The 23809-nt window shown below is 41.6% G+C and overlaps 1 protein-coding gene across 10 annotated transcripts in view; it reads left to right on the top strand.

The window, feature by feature from the left end:
• The window catches only part of LOC129834232 (muscarinic acetylcholine receptor M4-like), a 184079-nt gene that overhangs the window by 111016 nt on the left and 49254 nt on the right, over nt 1-23809 (top strand). For 2 of the 10 annotated variants that reach the window (XM_055899006.1, XM_055899007.1), the window contains one exon: nt 76-4235. The exons of the other annotated variants lie outside the window; for them this stretch is intronic. In XM_055899006.1, coding sequence (XP_055754981.1) covers nt 76-704 — 629 coding nt within the window. In that variant the 3' untranslated portion in view covers nt 705-4235. Of the gene's footprint in view, nt 1-75; nt 4236-23809 lie in introns of those variants that run through there. 10 annotated transcript variants of the gene reach the window in all.

Genomic DNA, 23809 nt, shown 5'->3' with positions numbered 1-23809 from the left:
TTGAGGAAATGAATCTAACTGTTTCTACTGTATGTGTTACCAAGCTCTCCCTGTCTTTTCCTCCTCCTCCCCCAGGGGAATCTCAAGACCAGGGCAGTGGGGAGGACGCTGTTTCTCGGCTCCGCGGGCTGATCGCTGAGGGTGGTATGACGGCCGTGGTCCAGAGGGAGCAGAGCACCACCACGGGCAGCTTCGGTAACAGCATCATCGTTAGCCACTGCATCCACCGCGGCTCCCAGACTGGGACAGAGGCTCCGGGTGGAGGCAGAGGCACCCAGGGCAGGGGTCAGGGTGGTGGTGATGGTTGGACGTCCCTCTCTCCGCCCCACCGTGGCACTCTGTCGTTCACAGAGCCCACCTCCCGTATTCTGACCCACCAGAGCATGGTGCAGCTGGGTGAGAGCTCAGCCTTCCTGTTAGAGCCCTCTGGGGCCCACAGCAGGACAGTAGCACCTCTCCCCTCCCAGTACATCACAGTCTCTTCTCATCTCAGCCCTCAGGGGCCCATTGGGGTGGAGGAGGGGGCCGATGGGACCCCTATGGACACAGACGATGCGTTTGAGGGTGTGGGACTTGTCGATGATCTAGATCTACACTCGCCCTCTGCTTCTTCCTCCTCTTCTTCAACCCTGTCGCCTGTTGTCTCCCCTCTCGACAACAACAGCTACAGTGCCAGTTACCATGGAGACCCCTACAGTCGATAGATGGTCATGTGCTTTCCATATCCATCTGATCTCTACCTAGAAGACTCTCCTTCCTCTAGCATTATTACATTGACTACTGTTTTTCTGGAGGCTTCCAATCCCAACTTAAAACTTCATCCTACTCCTACATTGCATGTGGTGTTTTCTATCCAGTAGTAGGCTGGATGAGACCTATCTTCAACCTAGGATTAGGCTTGGTCTCTTCCTTGGATGTGGTGTTATTTTGCGTGCCCTGACTTCAGTTTGAGACTTGTGTCATTGCCCAATTGAGTGCAAGAATCCAAAGTTACAGTTTGACCATTCCATCGGAGGGAGGTGGACCTGAATGACTCTTTTACAATCAGGGTTCAGATCGGTGGTTTTCAAATGCCATCTAGGATTAAATTGCAACTTTCTTCAAAACTTTTAAGACTCTTGATCACTATTAGCAAGAAGCTGATATGCTGAGTAGAAGCACATTTTATTAACCAATCACATTGGTACAATTTGATTGTGAACCTGGATGATTCTGTATCTGTTTTTTTTATGTCTATGAATTATATTTTATTGTGTGAGAGAGAGAGAAGATGTTCTATGTCACCCTTTGTAGTTACAAAACGTTTCATTCTTCCGTTATAGTCGTCATGGTTGATTAGTGGTTCGCAAAGATGTAGTTGACCCAAGATAATTTTAAATCTCTTGTACTACATCAGAGAGCAGCATTACATTATAGAGTAGAATTTAGGGTTGCCAATATTCAGGGGAGACCAATTCCACAATATGCTACTCCAAATATGGGAGATATTCAATATTATTGCTGTGCGCTGTTAATGACAAAATAATTCCAGACTCCTTTCTTTGCTATTTATGATATCATAACCTCCTTCTCATTTAGACCTCTTTTCAGCATATTGATACTGCCTAACTGATAAAACTGCACGGTTTTGATTTGTAAAGTTCAAATAAGAGTAATGTCTAGTGCGTCGCAACAGCTCGACCATGTAGTTGATGACAAATATTGCCGATCCTCGAGTTTGTCATTCGTTAAGCCATACCTAGTAGCGTTACAAGACGTTGCTACCAGAGAGTTGCCAGATAATGCCGTTACTCTTTCCTCCCCAGTGTAATGCCTGTATCTGGTGTACAGTGTGCGGTCGGATGCGTGTGTGATAAAGATGAATCCGTCCGTACCCAGAAAAGAAAACAAACAGCATGACTTGTGTATTTCAAAGGTTGATTTAATAATAACAGGCCACAGTACACATGTACTACTGGCATGTAGATCATGAGCCCTAGATCCGCAGCCTCGTAACTTCCAAACTTGCTTTGAAACACCTAAATGCTGTGCCAAGTCTTTGAAGTGAAGCATTTTGACAATAGTGCATCTCGTCTACGATTTCAAACTGTCACCCCATGTCTTGTGATGGTCGTCTTTTATACAGTAGGATTCCTTCTCTAGGTCCACTGTGGTATGTTGAGCCCAGTCATCTAAGGCTAACTGGAATTTGAAAAGGAGATCCATCCAGAAGGCTCTCTTTAAAATGGCCAGTTTGCCTCCCACGAGGCGCCCCGGTGCCTTGAGGGTTGTGTTGTTGTGACAGAGAGGCAGTTGGAGGTGCACAGGGGTGATGATGCTGATAGCATTCCGAGTCACCACAGGGGCAAAGCTCTCTAGGTTGAATGGACTTTGTGTGCTTCAAACAGCTTTGTCAGTTTTAGTCCTTTTTAAAACTGGTTTGGCAATTAGCAACATATAATACATTTTATTTAATGTTTTTCCTATCAAGGTGGTCGGTTTTGACAGTGAAAGAAACTGTGTTGAATTAATGAATTTGGAAGTGCTTACTGCAGCTCCATGGTGAATGGGTTACTTTTTTGATATTTGGATGTGAAAAGTTACGCATTATGAGCAGGTGTCTCTCCGCCACTGTTGGTCCAGCCAACTTGCACTGCTTATATCTGTCTCTCTCTCTCAAAAGTATATTGTGATTGTATCTGTTGAGTTTATTTATGTTTTAGAAAGATAATGGTTATAGAAGAAGATATGCCAACTTAAGTAATAACGTAAGGTTGATCATAATCTTTTTTCATATACATTTACCAGAGTTGCATTTGTCATGTGACCCTGCAGTAGCACTGTCTATCTCTGTTTATCAGATCACTTCTAGGAGAGCAATGCACCATTTGTCGGTTCATGTGCTGATCTGACTACAAACAACTTCAGGAAGATTGTCAAAAAGATAAATTAATTTTGTTCATTGTTTATCCGATTGTGAAATTATCTTCCCAGTGTTTTCCTATACTGTATGACTGACCACTCACTTGTATTGTGCCGATCTTCATTTTAATTTGTCCTCAATTAAGGGGTTGCATTATGGCTTGTAATGACTCCTGTACGGTTATGGGAAATACTTAATTACCTCTCATAGCGTCAGACTCTGAGTGAAATTAGATTTGGACAAATATATGCTTGTTATTCAAGCATTAATTTGATTCATGTTAGCGTATGATCCATGAGGGACAATACCATTTTGATTTTATACAAATATCTGTTTACAACTTCTAACCATCGACCCTTGGAAAGAGCAGGAAGACCGGAGTCTCATTTACAGTTCTTGGATTGGATATCAGAGTGATCTGGGTAGGAGTAGAAAGGGGTGTAATGGGAAAGTGTTTGCGACAGACAAACCAAGAGACCCATCAGGCATCAGAATGGTTCAGGCTAACCCAGATCTGTCAGACTCTGCTCCTGAAAAGACCCCCCTCCCCTTTGGAAACTGGAGCAGACAGCTGACACAGTTTTCTTTTGTTCCCCCCCTTTTTATTTCTTTTTGAGCACACTCATCTCGTGTTTTTCATGTTTTTGGTTTTTGAACGTGTGGAATTGACCGTTTTCTTTCACCTGATCTCTATTGTATTTGAAGAGGATATGATTGACTGCATTCTAGTGTCCTGTTGGTCAGGAGGGTTAATGGAAAGGATGTGTTCTAATCAGAAGGCAGGAGCTTACATTGGCTTCATGGTCACTGTTGGGTGGGATGGAGAGAGAAATGGAAATGGGGCAGGAGAACTGAACAACTGATCCCTGTGGGCTCCAGTCCTGCTGGGCTTGAAGTGGGAGAAAAACAGTGAGCGAAACAGCAGCGTTGGATTTGGTCACCTTGATGCTCATACAGCATTGCGTTCGATGACCTCGTCTGGTTCAGCTTTCACCTATCTGTGCTCTTTATTACTCGGTTCACCAACATACAATAATCAGCGTGTGTATCAATTCAAAATGCTATCAAGACCATAGTTAAATAGTGGAACTACAGTATATGCAGTAGAAATCTCCACAGCCCAGGATGTTTTGCAACTACCCGTGTTATTTTCCGTGGAATGAAGGGCAATATGTACTCACATTACATACTCAACGTATTTAGTTATAACGCTTTACACTGTTCACAGATCATCACAAAATCAGTGTAGTCAAGACGTTACACTGTCATATTTTCCTACAGGTGATATTCACATGTTTGTGCAGCAGAATAAAAATGTCTGTGACTTTCTGGATATGATTGAAATTTGGATCAAATCTGTATAGGATTTTTTTAGTCTGAAATGTGTTTATAAATTGAGGATAATGAGCTTCCTATACAAATACTTTCAGGGAAATTCTGAAGGTCATGAGTGTATTTGTTCTGTTGTCACTGACTCACCATAGTGTCTTTTTCTCACATTTATCCATATGTGATCTCCTGAGTGTACGTGAACTCAACAAGGAAGTGTCTTCAGTGTGCATGTTTTTTGTAGGAGATTGTGATTGGAAGGGTTTTCTATCTACTTTAAAGGGTCAAATGCAGTATATCACAGTAGTCAATGTGCAACTAAGTGCTGTTAAAACTCCAAAGATCCTATAAAATATATGTTGATCATAAACAAATAGAAATGTAAAGCTAAGAAACAATACATTTTCTTTTTTTTTCTCGAGGGTGAAAGACGATATCATACATTTTCCTTCCATCTAGTAAGAAGTGGTCCCCTTACATGGTGAGCTGTTATGACCCGTTTGAAACTTTGTCATCGTCTCCCTCCTTACAGTATGAGAATTTCAAGAGAATGTATCGTATAATGAATGCATTAATTGATACCATAACGGCAATATATCCTGCCAGCTGTTTATAATCCCTGAACAGTTTGTGTTCAGTCAATTTGAACAAGGCAATGTCATTGGGGGTGGTCGTGTTCACAGTACAGAATACTGTGCACAGGATCTTCAAGACTGACTTCCTGCTCTTGAGAGCTTGGACCTAGTGCTAACGTTAGATGGAACTAATTCTTTCTGCAGATATTTTGCTTCCTCCATTTATTTGTATCATCTTTGTGGAGCTTTGTGGGTTTATTCATGGCAAATGTTTCTGGTAAACAACCCACATCCCCTCCTACAGAAAGACTCACTTTTGGCCAGCAAGGCATTGAGCAAAAATAACGAGAGCAATCAAAATGAAAAAATATTAGGATTGTTTCCCGCTTGGGGGTATTCATGTCTTCCAGAATCATTTGCTCCTTGAGAATTAGTTTTTTATTTTTATTATCATGAAACTGCATCCCTGTTTGTTTTTTACTTCACCCAAAAGGAGAACTATTTCTATTCTGCTGAATTATTCATACTTTCTTGATAACTACTCAGGGAAAGATATAAAATCAACCGAATCGTTGGATTACTCACAGTCGCTGCTCTGCTGTATCAGATCTGACCATAAGGTCCCACAATGATCTGACACATGGACACCCTGGGGGGTTGAAGAGGTCGAGATTTATCTAGTGTTGGCTCACCTGAACAACTGCAGGTGTATGCGTTTACACTAGAGATGAAGATTCAGACCGGTGCAAAGAGGTAGCGGGAAAACAAACAAACAAAGCCGTGCCTCTATATCAACTGGTAGGATTACACACCGGTGTAAATGGATGGAAACTAGACCTGGGAAATTGATGAAAGCATTGCACTTAACTTTATAAATTACCATGGAGAGTGCTGTTGGAAATGACTGAGGATAGGACCTGACCTAGCCAGTCTAATTCCCCATACAATCCCTCCCTTTGCCACTGAATGTTGCTGAGGTGCAGGAGGCAGAGAACTTACATAACTACAGTATGCTCCTCTGTGAATGGATACTCCCTCTTAATTAAGCACCTACACAGACTAGCCTCTGATCCAGCGCAATCATCAGGATATTGAGTCAGATAGGTAGCGGAACTAATTGGATGCTGAAGCTCAAGTTACACCAGTCTTTGGGTCTTCCAGACCCAAAACTTTCTCCCGGGAGACCAACTCTGAGTTGCGGTCCATCTGCAATGGCTGCTCAATGTTCTTGATGAGGAGAGGCTTCAGTGAGGGAGTCGATGTGTTTAACTGTATGCCAGGTGCTCTGGGGAAATACTGCCACAAAGTAAGAAGTTTTTAGAAGAGAGAAAGGCCTCCCACTTATTTCCTCGCTCTTTGTTTGCCCCCATCCTCTGTTGCTCTCCCTCTTCAAGTTGTTCTTCTCCCTCCCTTGCCCTCTCCCCCCCCCCCACTGTTCCACAGATGCTCTCTTTCCTCCCTCTTATCACCCCACCCATGGTCTCTCCACTCCCATTACAATTTCTGCATGCCCCTCTGCCCCCCTGCCATGTCTCCTGTGAATAAGAGGCTGGCACTTCAAAGCAATGCTTTTAATTAATCCAATTTGGTGAGGCAGTTCTAGGAGGGCACCTAACGTTCAGGAGAGAGGGTAGCTGGGTGGATGATGGGTGTCCTCAGAGGTGGTATGGAAAAAAGAAGCCATTACCCATACTCCACCACTCCATAAGTGGGGCCTGGGGACGTTCGGGTGAACTCTTCACTTGGTGTGTCTACAAAGACACCAGGTACTTGCACTACTTTAGTTATCGATGTGTGTCTTATCTTTAATGAGTACAAGCGTATAATCATGCATCACCACAGGCTCAAGTAACGCATGCAACCTGCAAATGGGCAAATAACGAATTAGGCCAACATCCAAATTTCAATGGAAGACTATGGAGACAAAGTGCTTGACTGTCTTTTAGCCACAGATCCCCTCATAATGAATTAACTGTTGCAAAAATATCGGCCCCATCCCTTTGTCTCCATAGTCTTCCTATGAAATTTGGATGTTGGCTCCTAAATGCTCCCCTTTTGGTTAAATTTGGGCACATTTTTTAATCATTAGGACTTTTAAATGGGTGTGGAGTTTGTCCTGGAAACAAACAAACACGCACACCAGCTGGCTTTGCTGCAGCTACGTTGTTCCTGGTAGAATAATTAATGCTGTTAAAGCTACCCCACTAAATGTCTACCCTTACTACTACAGGGGAAGTTGAGCACCAGAACTAGTCAGGGATTGTTCCTGATTCATTTTCATTGTCCTCACACAACTAGGAGCAGAACAAAATGATCGAGCAAAGCCATCTCATAATGATCCCCTGAATCATCATTATCTTTCCAATGCATGAACTATCACAGAACACTGAGGTTTGGTGAGATTGATTGTTAATGGTCTATTGAGAGTAAGGGCCGTTATCTTTCTCTCTCTCTCTCATATGCATTCAAGCTTATCGTAATTTTTTTTTTATCTGCTTTGTTAAATTAGTGTAAATCTTCCCTCTAGCTTCAAGTAGTGTGATTTTGATGTAATAGGTGATTTTATTGTTGTATGAATTACGGTACATAATAAAAGGACACAAAGCACAAATCATAATAATGTATTACATTTACTACATACAATTTTGTGCTGAAGAAATACAGGTTGTTGTGCAACAACTGGGGTAGTAGAGTATACTATGTACCAGTGGAGGCTGGTGACTTGAAAAATGGAAGAGGATGGGAGACCCACGGCATAGGAGCGGAACGCACAGAGACGAGAAAGTGTGTTTCAAAATTTCATCAAAGGCGAATTATTTTAACCTAAAGCATTTAATAAAGACATGTATAGTACAATATTATGGGGGACGGGAATGAGAGGGCTACTTCCAGTGTTGGGAAGGGATCACAGCCGTGATTGAGGGTATCAGGAGTTGAGGTGTTCAGAGGCTTGACCAGTGCCGGACAGGATTTGACTGGGAAGACCCAGAACAATAACACAACACACTACACAGCTAGACAAAAGAGATAAGAATGAGTTAGCCCAAGCAAGGAGTAAAATCATTGATGTGTTGTAATGTGATTGTCTAAGTGATTGACTCTACATACAGTAATGAGAGAAAATGAATAGGGGTTCTCACAGAATGTGGAGGGGAAACATTCAATGTGCCAGTGGATGAGCGGGCACATGAGACGAGGCTTCAGTTCATGTCAGGAGAAAGTTGACAAAGGTAGTGGAGTGGAGTGGTCATCACTGCTTAATCAGGGAACAGGAGGGGACTTAGCTGGAAATACAAATAGCAGATACATTCCATTACAGCTGCGCCATCGTTGGTTTGGACGAGTTTCTCTATGACGTTAAACTCCGACATCTCAAAATTCATGGAATCAAACAGACTGCGCATCTCGCCCACTTGACACATCAAAGTAGCCCAAGAAACGTTCCTGAATAAAGCCCTGATCATCCACATACCTGATGATCACTGACAACTGCAAGCAGACTGGTGGCACCATAGGTCTTTCATTAGTTTTTCATTATATTTTAACCTAACTAGGAAAACTCTGAACCCTATACCTTTTTGGGCTCCCGTGTGGCGCAACAGTTTAAGGCACTGCATCTCAGTGCTAGAGGTCCCGTCGTCCGGGTTTGGCCAGGGTAGGCCGTCATTGTAAATAAGAATTTGTTCTTATCTGACTTGCCTAGTTAAATAAAGGTAAAATAAAATAAAAAAAGGTATGACGGTGATTAATCAGTTGTAAAAAGGTTTTCTACGGGCTATGATGGGAACAGTTAAACCAGTCACATGTTTTTTTTTTTACTCCTGAAAAACACTCCTGGCCCGGGGGATGAAAACACTGTCAGACTGCAGCTACCTTTTGTTCTTATTTGTTAATATAAACTATATTTAGACTAGATTAGGAGGGGGGTTTCTTCTACCCAGACACATAGACAACAACTGATAGACAATAGAACTCACAGGGCTGGGCTTGCTTTACGCATGTTTGCGTCATGCAGACCTATGCAACTGTAGGCCTTCTAAAACAGTTAAACACATCAGTCATCACTACTATGTTTATTGATGAATTCCAGTTAATAATTTGATTAAAAAACGTATAGGCACTCTAGCCAGCCCAATTTTGAATATAAACTAACTTTGATCACATTCACATTTTCTACTGACACACAAATGGACTATAAATACATAACGTTACCAATTAGTTTACCCTGACCAGATGGCCAGGGTGCATGGGCTGTATGCATAATTATTAATAGAATACAGTTGATCAGACTGAAAAATAGTCTTGTTTGTGAGATGTCAGATTTATAATGTTTAAGTGTAGCCTAGGGTGCTGCAACATTTATGTCAGGAGTTTTTACGTGTCTGTCCTGAGTGATTATGTGTTATCATCTTTGTCAACCTCTCTCTTTAATTTTACTTTTAATGGATGATGCGATCAAATCATTCGGAATTGTTTTCGACATCCCAGAAAATACAGTCGAAAGTTCGATATACTCAGCTGGTAAAGGATCGTTACGTGCAAGCTCCTTGTAGTTAGTTGCCCTTGTTGGCGGAAACTTTCTCGTCGTGTCCTCTAAAAGCTAATTATTGCATGCCCCAAAACGCAGTGATGTTGATAAGCTCCTTGAGAACATCCCTGTTTCGTCTTACTTTCTCGTTGATTTGCGCAGTTTGAATACGCAGACCTTAATCATAATCGATGTAGCTTTTTCCCAGAAGCTTCAATCTGATTTGGGCATTTGCTCCATGCTTTTGTTTTGCCGTTTAACTGAACGATCGATGTTCTTCAGGTCACTGTACCCCACTTTCGACCAAGGCTCAGACGTAGCTACTGAAGTTAGCAAGGCAAATTTAAATAACATGCACTAACTGGACACAAAAAATAAAGTTCTGAAAACAATGTATAATATATCTTCTCCGTCTCCTGTAATTTGAAAAAAAACTCATTTGAATTGAATAATATCCGCAAAATGCTCAACTATCCAACAATGTCACCAAGCGTCTCTACACATAGAACCCCCATAATGCTCTGTAGCGCAATCCCAATTCAACACACTAACTTCGTTCTCTGATCCTAATTCTATGATTGTATGGACAACGTGTCAGTTCATTCAAGTTTTGTATTGAAGTCAATATAGCTACACTATGGTGCTACCCCAGACAGTGCTGTTGAAGTTACTGTAGACCTTCATTGCAAAACAGTGTATTTTAATCAATTATTTGGTGACATATGAATATATTTTGTATATGTTTCACCATTTTTGTTTTTATGAAATTTCACTGAGGGGAATGGTCATCGCCTTCCTCGGAGGAGGAGCCTCTACTGCTATGTACTGAAGTGAAGCATAGCAGGTGGGTAGGTCTCACAATGGCTGGGGAGTAGGGGACCTTCTCTCGTGAAAGGTGTACTCTCGTGAAAGGTGTATTTGATATAATATCATTGGGTGAAACACGAGAGAAAAGGGACATGACAGTGTTGTGGCACATCACTATGTTGCAAGGGACTGCGAAAGGAGGAACATGAATAAATACAATTATAGAGGTTGGAATTAAGAATATGCCCATGTAATATGTATTGAAATAAGACAACCTATCCTTTGTCAGTAACTGAACATTAAAGAGATGTTATAGGATTCAGATTCCAGCCAACTCCAACATTTACACAAGGATATAACCATGGGAATTGATTGTATTGGGCAGATGTAGCGTATCTACCACACTGCCACTCACCCACATAGCCTATGACAGGACAGCTCTAGGGGCAGGTTCCCAGAGAGGAGCGGAGGAGGAGAGGGAGGTAGATAGATAAAGCAAATGGACTGAGACATAGAGGGGGGAGTGGTAGTTGAAGAATGGATGGACAAAAGGCACTGTCCTCCAGGCTACATGAACTAGCTCATCTCACATAGTTTCCACCTTGGTCCATGTGGTATCTTTATGTGTTTGTTGACCTGTGTCGTGATGCAGGAAATCTCCCCATCCTAGATAACTGAGCCATGGTTCTCTCTTTTCTGGGTGAATGACCTCATAAAGCTTAACGCCATTTCCTTACAGACTTAACACCGGGGTGTAAGTGTCCATCCATAACGCCCCATGCGGTCAACCTCCTTCAGTGTAATTCTGACTTAATTATGATTAATCAATACATAATTCATTATCTTTAACCTGCTGTCAAAGGCTCTTGACTGACCAATTCACACCACGTTTGGATTTTCCCGAAAACCAGATTTTATCAGATGTTCTATTTTGTTGTCATAGGGTTTTGTAACATTACATTCCGGAGGCACAACATGAAGAAATTCCACTTGGGTTGATTAGCATTTCGTTTTTTCACTATACGTTTATAAAATATTTATCCTTATCAGCCACAAACCATTATGTATAAGCCATATGCTTACATGGAGGAGAGAATAAATTACCTGTGTGTGCTTAAGGGAAGGAAGAGAGGGTTTAAAGCTGCGAGGCACAGAACACGGCCCTTTAAGACCGCCTCGATCCAGTTAAGCTGGGCGGCTTTTTTCTCTCTCCAAATAACGATGCAATGCATCAGAGGCACAGCCTAATGAAAAGCAGTCTGCAAAGGACCTTGCAAAAAGTATTCCGCAGCTAGTATCTATCTGCCGCATCTAGTATCTGTCTGCCGCAGCTAGTATCTATCTGCCGCAGCTAGTATCTGTCTGCCGCAGCTAGTATCTGTCTGCCGCAGCTAGTATCTGTCTGCCGCAGCTAGTATCTGTCTGCCGCAGCTAGTATCTGTCTGCCGCAGCTAGTATCTGTCTGCCGCAGCTAGTATCTGTCTGCCGCAGCTAGTATCTGTCTGCCGCAGCTAGTATTTAGTTCTCTTCACCAGCGTCGATGCATTCGGACATGACAGATTTACATATTGTATACGACACAGTCATGTCTAATGGATATTCATTGGGAATTAAACTCCTATTTTATCAGCACATGTTTAGAGCCAATCAAGTTCTACAAACCTGTGTTATGTAATGGTGCCATGGTGGTGATGAGCACCAGTGAAGAGTGGAAGGGCAATCGGCATGGTCAGCTATTGGGAGATGTATAAAGTATAGAAGGCTGTGCAGTCTCTCAGATAAAATATGTTTTGGGGGTTTTCCTCACTAATAAATGCAAGTACGATTTATTCAAGGAATGATTTATAGAATGAGAACATAAGCTTCTGTCCTGTAATATAATAAGACATCTGGGAATGTAATCTTTTGTTTCGTAACTTTGAAGGATAATAATTGAATGATGCAGTTTAGCCATTTTAGTGGCAAACTAAGACAGGGCATCAATGAAGCAATTGCATCATGTCAATATATCCATGTTTTTCACAAAACAGCATTGTGTCACTGAGTCAAACGTACATTTTTCGGTGTCAGATAACCTTATGCATCAAGTAGATCATTTCTCCCGAACGGCAGTTGTTTGTGAAAGTTTAAAAAACACATGGTAGTGCATTTAGTAAAACTGCTGTAACGTAAGTTCCATACTGAATAAACCTTCTCCGCATTTGACAAGCAGAGAAGTAGAGGAAGTTTTTAAAGTGATCACCCACCATTGTTCAGGCAAGCCTAAATTACTGTAGTTCAGGAGTCAAATTTGGCTTAACAAATCACAAAATAAATTACATGGACTGAAATAATAGGGATTGACTCCCCCTTTCTCTTTCCCCATACATACAAGGTCCCTCATTCAAGTATTGAATTTCAAGCACAGATTCAACTATACTGAACAAAAATATCAACGCAACATGCAACAATTTCAGCGATTTTAATGAGTTATATATAAGGAATTCAGTCAATTGAAATGATAAATTAGGCCCCTCTACACTATGGATTTCACATGACTGGGGAGTGATGCCCAGCGAATCAGAATGAGTTTTTCCCCACAAAAGGGCTTTATTTATACTCCTCAGTTTCATCAGCTGTCCGGGTGGCTGGTCTCAGACGATCTCGCGGTAACTAAGCCCGATGTGGAAATCCTGGGCTGGCATGATTACACGTGTAAAGTGTTGGTCCCATGTTTCATGAGCTGGAAAAAAAAGATCCCAGAAATGTTCCATTCACACAAAAATATTATTTTGTGCACAAATTTGTTTACATCACTGTTACTGAGCATTTCTCATTTGCAAAGATAATCCATCCACCTGACAGGTGTGGCATATCAAGAAGCTGATTAAACAGCATGATCATTACACAGGTGCACCTTGTGCTGGGGAAAATAAAAGACCACTCTAAAATGTGCAGTTTTGTCACAACACAATACCAAGATGTCTTTAGTATTGAAGGAGTGTGAAATTGGCATGCTGACTGCAGGAATGTCCACTAGAGCTGTTGCCAGAGAATTGAATGTTCATTACTCTATCATAAGCAGCCTCCAAGGTCGTTTTACAGGATTTGGCAGTATGTCCAATCGGCCTCACAACATCAGGTCACATACAAATCTGAAAATCTATTGCAAGACTTCCAAATTGCTGTGTAGCCATGAACCCCCATTACCTTGACAGAGCTTGAAGAATAAAAAAAGAATAATGGGCAAATATTGCACAATCGAGACAAGGCAACCTCTTAGAGACTAACCCAAGAAGACTCACAGCTGTAATCAATGCCAAAGTTGTCTCTAACATGTATTGACACATGGGGTGAATACTTATCTAATCAAGGTATATTAGTGTTAGATTTTTTATTACCGTTAATCCCGCTTTGTAACATAACAAAATGCGAGGAAATCCAAGGGGATGAATACTTATGATACCCACAGTTACAAAGTCCCACATACAACAGGTAAAGGTCAATGCAACAAGAAGTCCTTGATAACTTCATTCCCATTTAAATTAAACTTTTGACACCATATACATAATTGCTGATAATTATAATAATTTGTTTGCACTTCATATACAGTCACACTATGTAAGGGCTGTCGCTCTCCTCATCCTCGGACGAGGAGAGGAGAGAAGGATCATCAGACCAAAATGCAGCATTAGGGAAATAAGCCATCTTTTATTTAACACGACGATGGCAACACGAAAAAACAAAACACTTTCAAAAATACAAAACAAGAAAACGACGTAGACGAAACCTGAACATAAACTTACATAACTAAACGTAACACTTACGGACAGGAAACAGACTACATCGAAACGAAACGAACAACCGAACAGTCCCGTATGGTGCAAGACATAACACAGATACGGAAGACAATCACCCACAAACAAACAGTGAGAACACCCTACCTAAATATGACTCTTAATTAGAGGAAAACGCAAACCACCTGCCTCTAATTAAGAGCCATACCAGGCAACCCAAAACCAACATAGAAACAGAAAACATAGACTGCCCACCCAAAACACACGCCCTGACCATAAACACATACAAAAACAACATAAAACAGGTCAGGACCGTTACACACTAGGAAAAAGGTTCTACCTCTAGAACCATAAAGGGCTCTTCTGTCATATTTTTACCCGTTTTTCTAAAAGTGCAGGACACACGGGAGGGTGAGAAAGTGGTAAAAGGTAGAGATATAAGACCTAAAGGGCAGATATATAAAGTTATAGGGTATAAAGGGCACTGAAATACTGGTGGCCTTTTCTGCAACACCATCAAAATGTTCAGTAAATATCGTGCTTTATGAAGTTCGTTTAAGGCTTCATAGACCTTTCAGATAAGTATTTTTCACCTTTTCACACTGACCCCGGCTGAATTTCTTTGGGAAGGAAATGTCAAAGCACTCATGTCTTCATATCAAGGACTTTCACAGGTTTTTATTTATTTTATACCACCTTTCATTCAAACCCAATTGACACGAATAGAAATTGTTTGACGATAGTTTATCTCAGTATTTTAGTTATAGATAATACCCCCTCTTTTGGTACTGTTCTTTTACAGTACTTTACTACAACCATTGGCAAGAAAACAAATTCTTCTCAAATAAATGGCTCACACTTTGTCAGTGCAAGCTATTTTAAGGTTGTAGACGTAATGGTTCATTTTGTGCCTTCTTTCAAGCTACTGGTAAAATTTGCTCAGTTATTTCTGGGACAGGAAAAAAAAGATCCTGAACCAGCATCAACATTTCATTTTCAACATCAAGCATCGTTTGTTAGATAAAGCACATATGTTTACGGTATAATTTCTCTTGAAATCACTGAGTCAACTATCCAATCATTCAGAATACTGCTGTCTGTGGTATCTCTAAATTCTCTCCTGTCATCACAGTGTTTCTCTCTCTGTACTGGTTCCTGGTTGCTTGCTGCTAGCATCAGACTCAAGGCCCTAGTGCTAAATCATGTGAAAGCTCTCTCTATCCTAGATATTTTTCTTTGTGCGAGAGGAAATTCTTGCACATGAAAACCCTGATGAAAGCCAAGGGCCGAAACACATTGGTTTTAGTTTAAATAATAAAGAAGCTCTTTTATCAACTTCCAATGTCTTCCAAGTGTTGCTGAATTTCCTCTGCACTTCAGTTTGCTCCTCAATTCACTTGACTGGACAGCGAGGTAGCAGCAGTTCCCTTTTATGAACACATATTTTGTCTTTTGAACGAACACTGGGCCTGAGTAATAAATTATGAAGAGGATGTACTGTCAGTTGTGAAACAACCGGCACCCTTACAGCAGCAGCACATCTTAATTCACAGAGGAAACCTTTCAGTTTGAAACAACCTTCAGAACTACAGCAGCAAACCCACAATAAACACATATGAAAAAAAGATGAACTCTCTGAAAAGACTAAATGCCACAATACGTGTAGGTATTACCATTGTGCGTCTTGCTCAATCACTAAGACATCCAGTGTGCCACCCATGTAGTGAGAGGACAAACGGATGCAAAAATAGAGAATATCGATTATTTATCCAAATATTGATTGACAGCTAAAAAATCAAACAGGCCTTTTAAGGTCACATCTATGGCATATTGCTTGTAGAGAGAAATCATGAGATACTGTGGCTTAGGAGGATAAGGTTAATTGTTGCGTAGCTGCTCTACAGTAACATGTTAGTCTCTGATGTCAATACTGCTTTAGGTTTCTGAGTATCACCAGCATACAGTAGAACTATCTCCAATGCAATTTCCAATGGCTAATAATGTAACCAATGGTATGGGGTCTGTTTCTTTGTATCATAGATACTTGATTTGGTGGTTAGCAGTTTACAGTTCCCAGAAGATCTGTTCATAGATCAGATCTGCTCCCAAAAAGCTAGCCCTTCATCTCTCACCACCCATCACAAGTTGTTTTGACATAGAGTCTGTGTTTTCACATCTTCTATTCTGTTTGTCAGATGTGTCACGGTTCAAATAGGCCAATTTGAGACAACGTCGACACAGAGGGATTATGGGAGCTAATGACCCAGTAATCCTTGTGGGAAGCCAACAAAAAAGCAGAGCAAATACAAACTGTGTCCTGCACTGATTGCTCTACCTCCCTGCTTCTGCGCAATTAGATCAACATAGCATCTCTCTCAGTTTCCTTTTTTCGCTGACAGGCTTTTCCTGGAGAGTTGAGAAGGTAATCATTTGTTTATAATGTGTTGAGTAAATACATCCTTAAAGTGTCTTTTAGAACGTCTTTGTTGTTGATTTTGGTAACAAGAAGTGAAAGTCTGAGAAATGCAGCACATCCCAAATGAGCTTAATCTCTACATCCCCGGACCGATTTTCGTCTGCATTGTCCTCTCAAATCAAATCAACTGTTATTTGTCACATACTTCGTAAATAACAGGTGTAGGCGAACAGTGAAATGCTTACTTAGGGGCCCTTCCCAATAATGCAGAGAGAATAAATTCACAATGAGTAATAATACTTTGGCTATGAACATGGGAAAGTAATACAGAGTCGATGTGCAGGCGTATGAGGTAATTGAGGTAGATATGTACTGTACCTATAGGTAGGGGTAAAGTGACTAGGCAACAGGATAGATAATAAGCAGAAGCAGTCAGCGCCCGTCAGGAAGTCCAGGATCCAGTTGCAGAGCTCAGGACACAGTACAAAAACATCTGGAAAGGGGAGGGGTCTTTTTACTACATAATGTGATTTTAATCAGATGCATTGTGGGCTAATGAGCTACATCAAACAGTAATGGGGATAATTTGCACACCTCATGGCCCATTGATTCAAGTCTCCCCTCTTAGCCTCACGCAACCCTTATCACCATACAACCATACTGTAATCATACTGTACAGTTCTTTCAAGGTGAAAACCCAAGGAACCATTAAAATACATGATTCACTCAACTCTAAAATGTAAACACATACAAAAAATAGGGCCTCTTTTTTTAGTTCTCAGACATTTGGGAGTGATTAGCTAGATTCATTTTAGTAGTAGCCCAATAGGATGGATTTCATGTTCGTTTCACTGTCCACGCATCATCTCCAGATGAAGTGGACTCTTTTGAGAGGAAATATCTATGGAAGGACACTCACAAGGAGTAGTTCATACGAAGAGCTTTTTCCGCTGCCATGCCCATCGGTCTCGTTGAAGAGTCTCATACCTGCAATCTGTTTCAGCAGGTTAAACACGTTCGTACAGCTTCAAATGGGCGTCAGTGTCAAATCAGACACACACTGTTTCATGGGTTAGAGTGATTTAAGTGAAACGTTCCCAAAACCATCAATTCAGGAAAGATTATTGACAGGTACTAGTATCAGTTTTGTTAATGTTGTATATACGATCATGATACTTTTAAAAATATATAAACACTGCATCTGCACTAAATAATAATTTATGTACAGTGTATTCGGAAGGTATTCAGACCCTTTGACTTTTTCTACATTTTGTAACATTATAGCCTTATTCTAAAATGGATTAAAGCTCTCTCAGATTGGATGGGGAGTGTCACTGCACAGCTATTTTCAGGTCTCTCCAGAAATGTTCGATCGGGTTCAAGTCCGGGCTCTGGCTGGGCCACTCAAGGACATTCAGAGACTTGTCCCGAAGCCACTCCTGGGTTTTTTTTATTTATTTTTATTTTACCAGGTAAGTTGACTGAGAACACGTTCTCATTTGCAGCAACGACCTGGGGAATAGTTACAGGGGAGAGGAGGGGGATGAATGAGCCAATTGTAAACTGGGGATTATTAGGTGACCATGATGGTTTGAGGGCCAGATTGGGAATTTAGCCAGGACACCGGGGTTAACACCCCTACTCTTACGATAAGTGCCATGGGATCTTTAATGACCTCAGAGAGTCAGGACACCCGTTTAACGTCCCATCCGAAAGACGGCACCCTACACAGGGCAGTGTCCCCAATCACTGCCCTGGGGCATTGGGATATTTTTTAGACCAGAGGAAAGAGTGCCTCCTACTGGCCCTCCAACACCACTTCCAGCAGCATCTGGTCTCCCATCCAGGGACTGACCAGGACCAACCCTGCTTAGCTTCAGAAGCAAGCCAGTAGTGGTATGCAGGGTGGTATGCTGCTGGCGTTGTCTTGGATTAGAGTTGTTGACCTGTTGGAAGGTGAACATTCGCTCCAGTCTGAGGTCCTGAGCGCTCTGGAGCAGGTTTTCATCAAGTATCTCTCTGTACTTTTCTCCATTAATCTTTCCCTCGATCCTGACTAGTCTCCCAGTCCATGCCGCTAAAAAACATCTCCACAGCATGACGCTGCCACCACCATGTTTCACCGTAGAGATGGTGCCAGATTTCCTCCACAATCAATATTGGTTTCATCCGACCGCAGAATGTTGTTTCTCATTGTCTGAGAGTCATTTAGGTGCCTTTTGGCAAACTCCAAGAAGCTGTCATGTGCCTTTTACTGAGGAGTGGCTTCCATCTGGCCTGATTAGTGGAGTGCTGCAGAGATGGTTGTCCTTCTGGAAAGTTCTCCCATCTCCACAGAGGAACTCCGGAGCTCTGTCAGTGTGGCCATCGGGTTGTTTGTCACTTCCCTGACCAATGGCCTTCTCCCCCGATTGCTCAGTTTGGCCAGACGGCCAGCTCTAGGAAGACTCTTGATGGTTCCAAACTTCTTCCATGTAAGAACGATGGAGGCCACTGTGTTCTTGGGGACCTTCAATGCTGTAGAATTTTGGTACCCTTCCCCAGATCTGTGCCTCGACGACACAATCCTGTCTCGGAGCTCAGGATAATTCCTTCCACCTCATGGCTTGGTTTCTGCTCTGACATGCACTGTTGACTGTGGGACCTTATATAGACAGGTATGTGCCTTTCCAAATCATGTCCAATCAATTGAATTTACCACAGGTGGACTCCAATCAAGTTGTAGAAACCTCTCAAGGATGATTAATGGAAACAGGATGCACCTGAGCTCAATTACGAGTCTCATAGCAAAAGGTCTGAATACTTATGCAAATAAGGTATTTCTGTTTTTATTTTTTATACATTTGCAAAACAATCGGAAAACTTTTCGCTTTGTCATTATGGAGTATTGTGTGTAGATTGACCAGGAAAAAATGCAATTGAAACAATTTTAGAATAAGGCTGTAACGTAACAAAATGTGGGAAAAGTCAAGGGGTCTGAATACTTTCAGAATGCACTGTATGTAACAGAGTGAAGATTGCCTTGTAACACATATCAGTGCAAAGTATCTGTGTATACACAGTGAGACTCCTTTCATCTGTCTTTTGGGATCATACACTCGACATGACTTATGATAATAACAGAATTTTTTTTTTTATCTTCGCACCCCACCAACATCAGAGGAAGGGGTTGGCCTGGTCGCCTCTGTTTATACAGTTTATACAGGACGTGATCAAATCAAAAACCTCCAGAGCAAGTCAGAGATTAGGCTGTGTGGTTGTAGGAGGAGGCTATTATTTCAGCAGGGTATTTAGTTTGCGTCTGTCCCCATCTCTGAACCTGCTTCAATAACCACCCCACCCCCACTGTCATCACTGAGACTGCAGCCAGTACTGGCCATTTAACTCCGTATTGATCGTGTAGGGATTGGGGTAGATTTACTATCAATTCTGGGTGAAACCGCTTGCGGATTCAATGTACAGTGATGTCTCATGAGCCCACAACGGTCACTGCTAGGCCTGGGAAACACTTTACAGAGTAAGTAGATAAGACATCATGGAATTGAGTTCTTACAAAATGACTTTGGACTCCTGTAAAGAAAGAATATTGGACGCAGTGAGCTCCCTCCTCATACTTCATGTAATTCTATTGCAACTTTTAATTTTGCCAGTAAGGATGACATTTTTGTATGCCCGTCTCCCCCCTGTAATCGGAAGTGATGTACTACACTACATCCTGTTACATACTGATCAAGCTAAATGAAGGAAACATAAACACGCTATCACTGTGAGTAGTCCACTGGCAGTCCCTCACTCCTCATTACCTTAGCTGAGAGCCTTAGACCAAGCTACCAAACCTCCCATCCCCTCCTCATGGATGAACAGAGGGCCGACTCCATGTGCAATTATATAACAGTTACGACAGCTTCACTTTGTGTCTGGAGCTCATGAGTTTTGAACTTGAACAGCACACAGCTCCGTGTGCAGCCTTCTCATTTTGGTGTACAGTATGGGAGAAAGGCCTTCGTTTACCCAGAAGCCCTCAGGCTATAGCTCTGCCAGAAAAGACTCAAGTACAAGTGTTCCCCTGTGGGATTCATCCCACTGTAGAGCTCCACTGTTGAGACATTGATCCAATGTGATCAGCTCCATTGCTCATGAAAACCACAGGTAGTTAAAGGCTAGCCTCGAGGGGAAAATGTGCAAACTTGCAGTGACAACGTTGCGCGTCCTTGGGTTTTCATTGATGAAGTTCCCACCAGCGTTTTTGTCAAGTGAAGATAATTCAATGACAAAAAATATGACACAGATATTTTGCATCAGTGATCATTACAGTGCTGTTACACTCATAATTAACCTTGACTCTAAACTTCAGTAATTTACAATGTGGTTTGAATGAAGAAAAATACCATACGCTGTGGCGGATTTATTCCTGAACGACACTACATTGTTCCGTGAGTTCTGTGAAAAAAATAATGAGCTACCATGTGTATAGGAATCAATTAACAAGACCTCTACTGGCACTGCTTGTCTCGTATGCTAGCTAAGCACCAGGCCCCATCTGACTGGCTGTCCCAGGGGCAGGTGGGAGTCACGGAGAGCATGTGGAGGGAAGAGAGCTGGGTAAAGCGCCCCTCAGAAGGTGCCAACACTGTTTTAATTTACAGGTGGGAGGAAGCTGTTTCCCTGGCAGCATAAACACAGGGTTAGCTGACCCTGCCGTGAGCACTGTGGCCCTTTCCTCTGATGGGGGAGGGAGAGGTGTTGTGGGGTAGGTAGGAGGAAGAGGGGGCGAGAGAGTGTTCAGTTAAAGCCCCAGGAAAGCTGACAGGCTGGCATATCTTTGATGGTGTGCTTTTTTTTTTTTTAAACCTCTTCCACACAGATACAATGATGCACTGCTGTCGAGCTCAATGACTTGTTATTTATTTATTGCAGCACGTTCTGTCCCTTTGAAGGGACTCATAAAGTGGCTATGGGACCAATTTGTTGAGTATGATATTATTCCTTCCAGTTTGCTAATTCAGATCATATGATGGTTTAACACATTTATGGACAGTACAAACTATGTAAACCAACATATTTCACATTCTGTGTCAGGACATTCCCTCTATTCATTAAACGGTCAACATTAATTTACAATGATATCACTTCAGAAGTTTCATTTCTAGAATAGTATGAACCCTGTTCAAGCAGCGGATACTCAGCCCAACAGTCCGTGACCAGGCTTCATTTGTCTCACTTTGACATTTCCTGTCAACACACTTGATGCAACCTTGACTCAAAGTTGATTGGTAAACATAGTTTGCCTCTGAGCGGAATGCTGGTGGTGTGTGTGTCTAAAAGTGGACAATACCACAGAGACCTGTTATTTTCCTTGGTTTTTAAGATCATGTGCTGTAGACTGTTGAAAAAAGCTACAGAGTTTTTAATTTGTGAATTAGTTGCCATTTTATGTGAGAAGCTGTGTCAGCATGTGAGATTTAATTATGTTTCTCTGAAACAGGCAATTGTTTGGTGAAAGTGAGGTAACAAATCAAAACAATACTGTAAATATCGTTTTATGAAAATAACATGACTTATTTTCAGCTTCTGACTCAAAGGCTACTTTTACACAGACAGCCCAATTCTGATATTTTGCCCAATTATGGGCAAACATCTGATCTGATTCTGCAAAAGATCTGATATGACTGGTCAAAAGTCCAGTTAGTGGCAAAATGTCAGTATTGGGCTCCCTGTGTAAATGCAGCCAAAGAGACGGCTGCTAAGTATAAGGGCAGAAAACCAACTTCATTCTCTTTTATCATCAGTATCAAGGGGTGCAGTTGTTCCACAAAACCCAGCTACTCTCCTCCAAAAGTGAACTGCTTCATGACTCCGTCATCCCCTCACTTTCCCAACATGCCCCACGGGAATGTATAATCTCATCAGCGTCGATTATCCTCCTCTCAGGAGGCTGTCCTGCACGGGTATAATTAAGGCAGGGTGGACTTTTAGGAAGCATATGCCATCTGTAATAGGCGGCTAATGCGCTTGATTGGGTCTGCCTGGTCACATGAGTAGATAAGAGGGGCCCTTCGGGGGTTAGAACAACAGCGGTTATTATTCAGACAAAACACCTTGGGGTTTTTCCAAAGCTCTCATAAGACCGTAAGACCAATTCCTTTACAGTGTCTGTCTAAAAGGATGCAGAAGACTGTCCTGTGAGCGCATCAAAGCCAGGAGAGACGTAGAATTTGTGGATGTCCATAACAATGACACTTAGGGGTTGACTGATCACCAATTTTTGGAGTTCATTATGTGGACACAAAGACACTGCAATATTGATGCATTGGTTTGTTTGAGTTGTCGAACACATAAACAGATACCGAGATTGATTTGGATAACAGTTCCAAATAAACTCCAGGGGAAATGCAGGAAAATGTGGAAGTTAGATCCATGAAATAGAAGTTGGATCATATTGCTTGAGCAGGCATAGAAATAGTGAGCAGGTACGTTTCCTGGGATTATCCAATCAAACAGCGTGTTTGCATGTGGGAGATTTCTTTTCCCTCCCTTTTCAGTAGAAAGCCTGTGGGATTTTTCTGTGAGGTGTGTGTCTTTGATATTTTATTAATCAGTAGAAGTGTGTGTGTTCAGATTGAGAGAGTGAAGGGTGGGGAATGTGCTCAGAATCCTTTGATTTGCTGAAGCGAGTATCAGCCCTTTTGCCAGAGTGAGAAAAAAAGTCATGGCTTTTCATCCGTATCTATTCAATTCTATTTAATATACCATTCGATGGAAGCCTATGAAAAATGCAATAGGGGGTCAACAAAGACATTTAACCTCTATGGTATTACTGAGCACACATTAAGAATTTAAATTACAGTATTATGTATTGAAGTGTCACGGATATAATAATGTATTATGTAAGAGTGTGAATTTCACGACCCAAAGGGACTTCACTGCTGAAACCAAAGTTGTGTGCATATTTGCCATATGTTCTGTGTGAAATGACTTAATTTTACCTCTGTGGTGAAAATGTGATCATAATAATGCTTTGCCCACAGTAATCATCCTCCCCCTTCATGTCCATCATCATTGATAGTAGGCCTTTGACTCACATAATTATTAATAACATCTGAGTGCGGCAATGGTATAGCTAATTACTAAGAACAAATTGCAAAATGACTGTGAACCCACAATGGAGGTCTATTTCATAAGAGTGTTGATATTCAGCCTCTAATGTGTCATGCATGGCTGATGTTTGTTGACTCTAAATTCCTCTCCCCATGGATCCCTGATGCCATTAAAACACAGAGGGAAATTTTCTGTTTTTTTATAGCACATTTCAATCATGCTGTGACCCTTGATAATGAGTAAAAGCTAATTGAACAAAAGGTGAGATATTCACCCTGTTGGTTGGTTTTTCAACAGAATGAATTGGGTTTGATCAATGTCATTATGTTTTAGTCACCACCGACTCTGAAAGTCAGGTGCCCGAGAAGTTTTATCAAA

Source organism: Salvelinus fontinalis, chromosome 35, assembly GCF_029448725.1.
Source record: "Salvelinus fontinalis isolate EN_2023a chromosome 35, ASM2944872v1, whole genome shotgun sequence".
Taxonomy (NCBI): domain Eukaryota; kingdom Metazoa; phylum Chordata; class Actinopteri; order Salmoniformes; family Salmonidae; genus Salvelinus; species Salvelinus fontinalis.
Note: the sequence above shows the minus strand (reverse complement) of the source record. Positions and strands in the feature narration are given on the sequence as shown.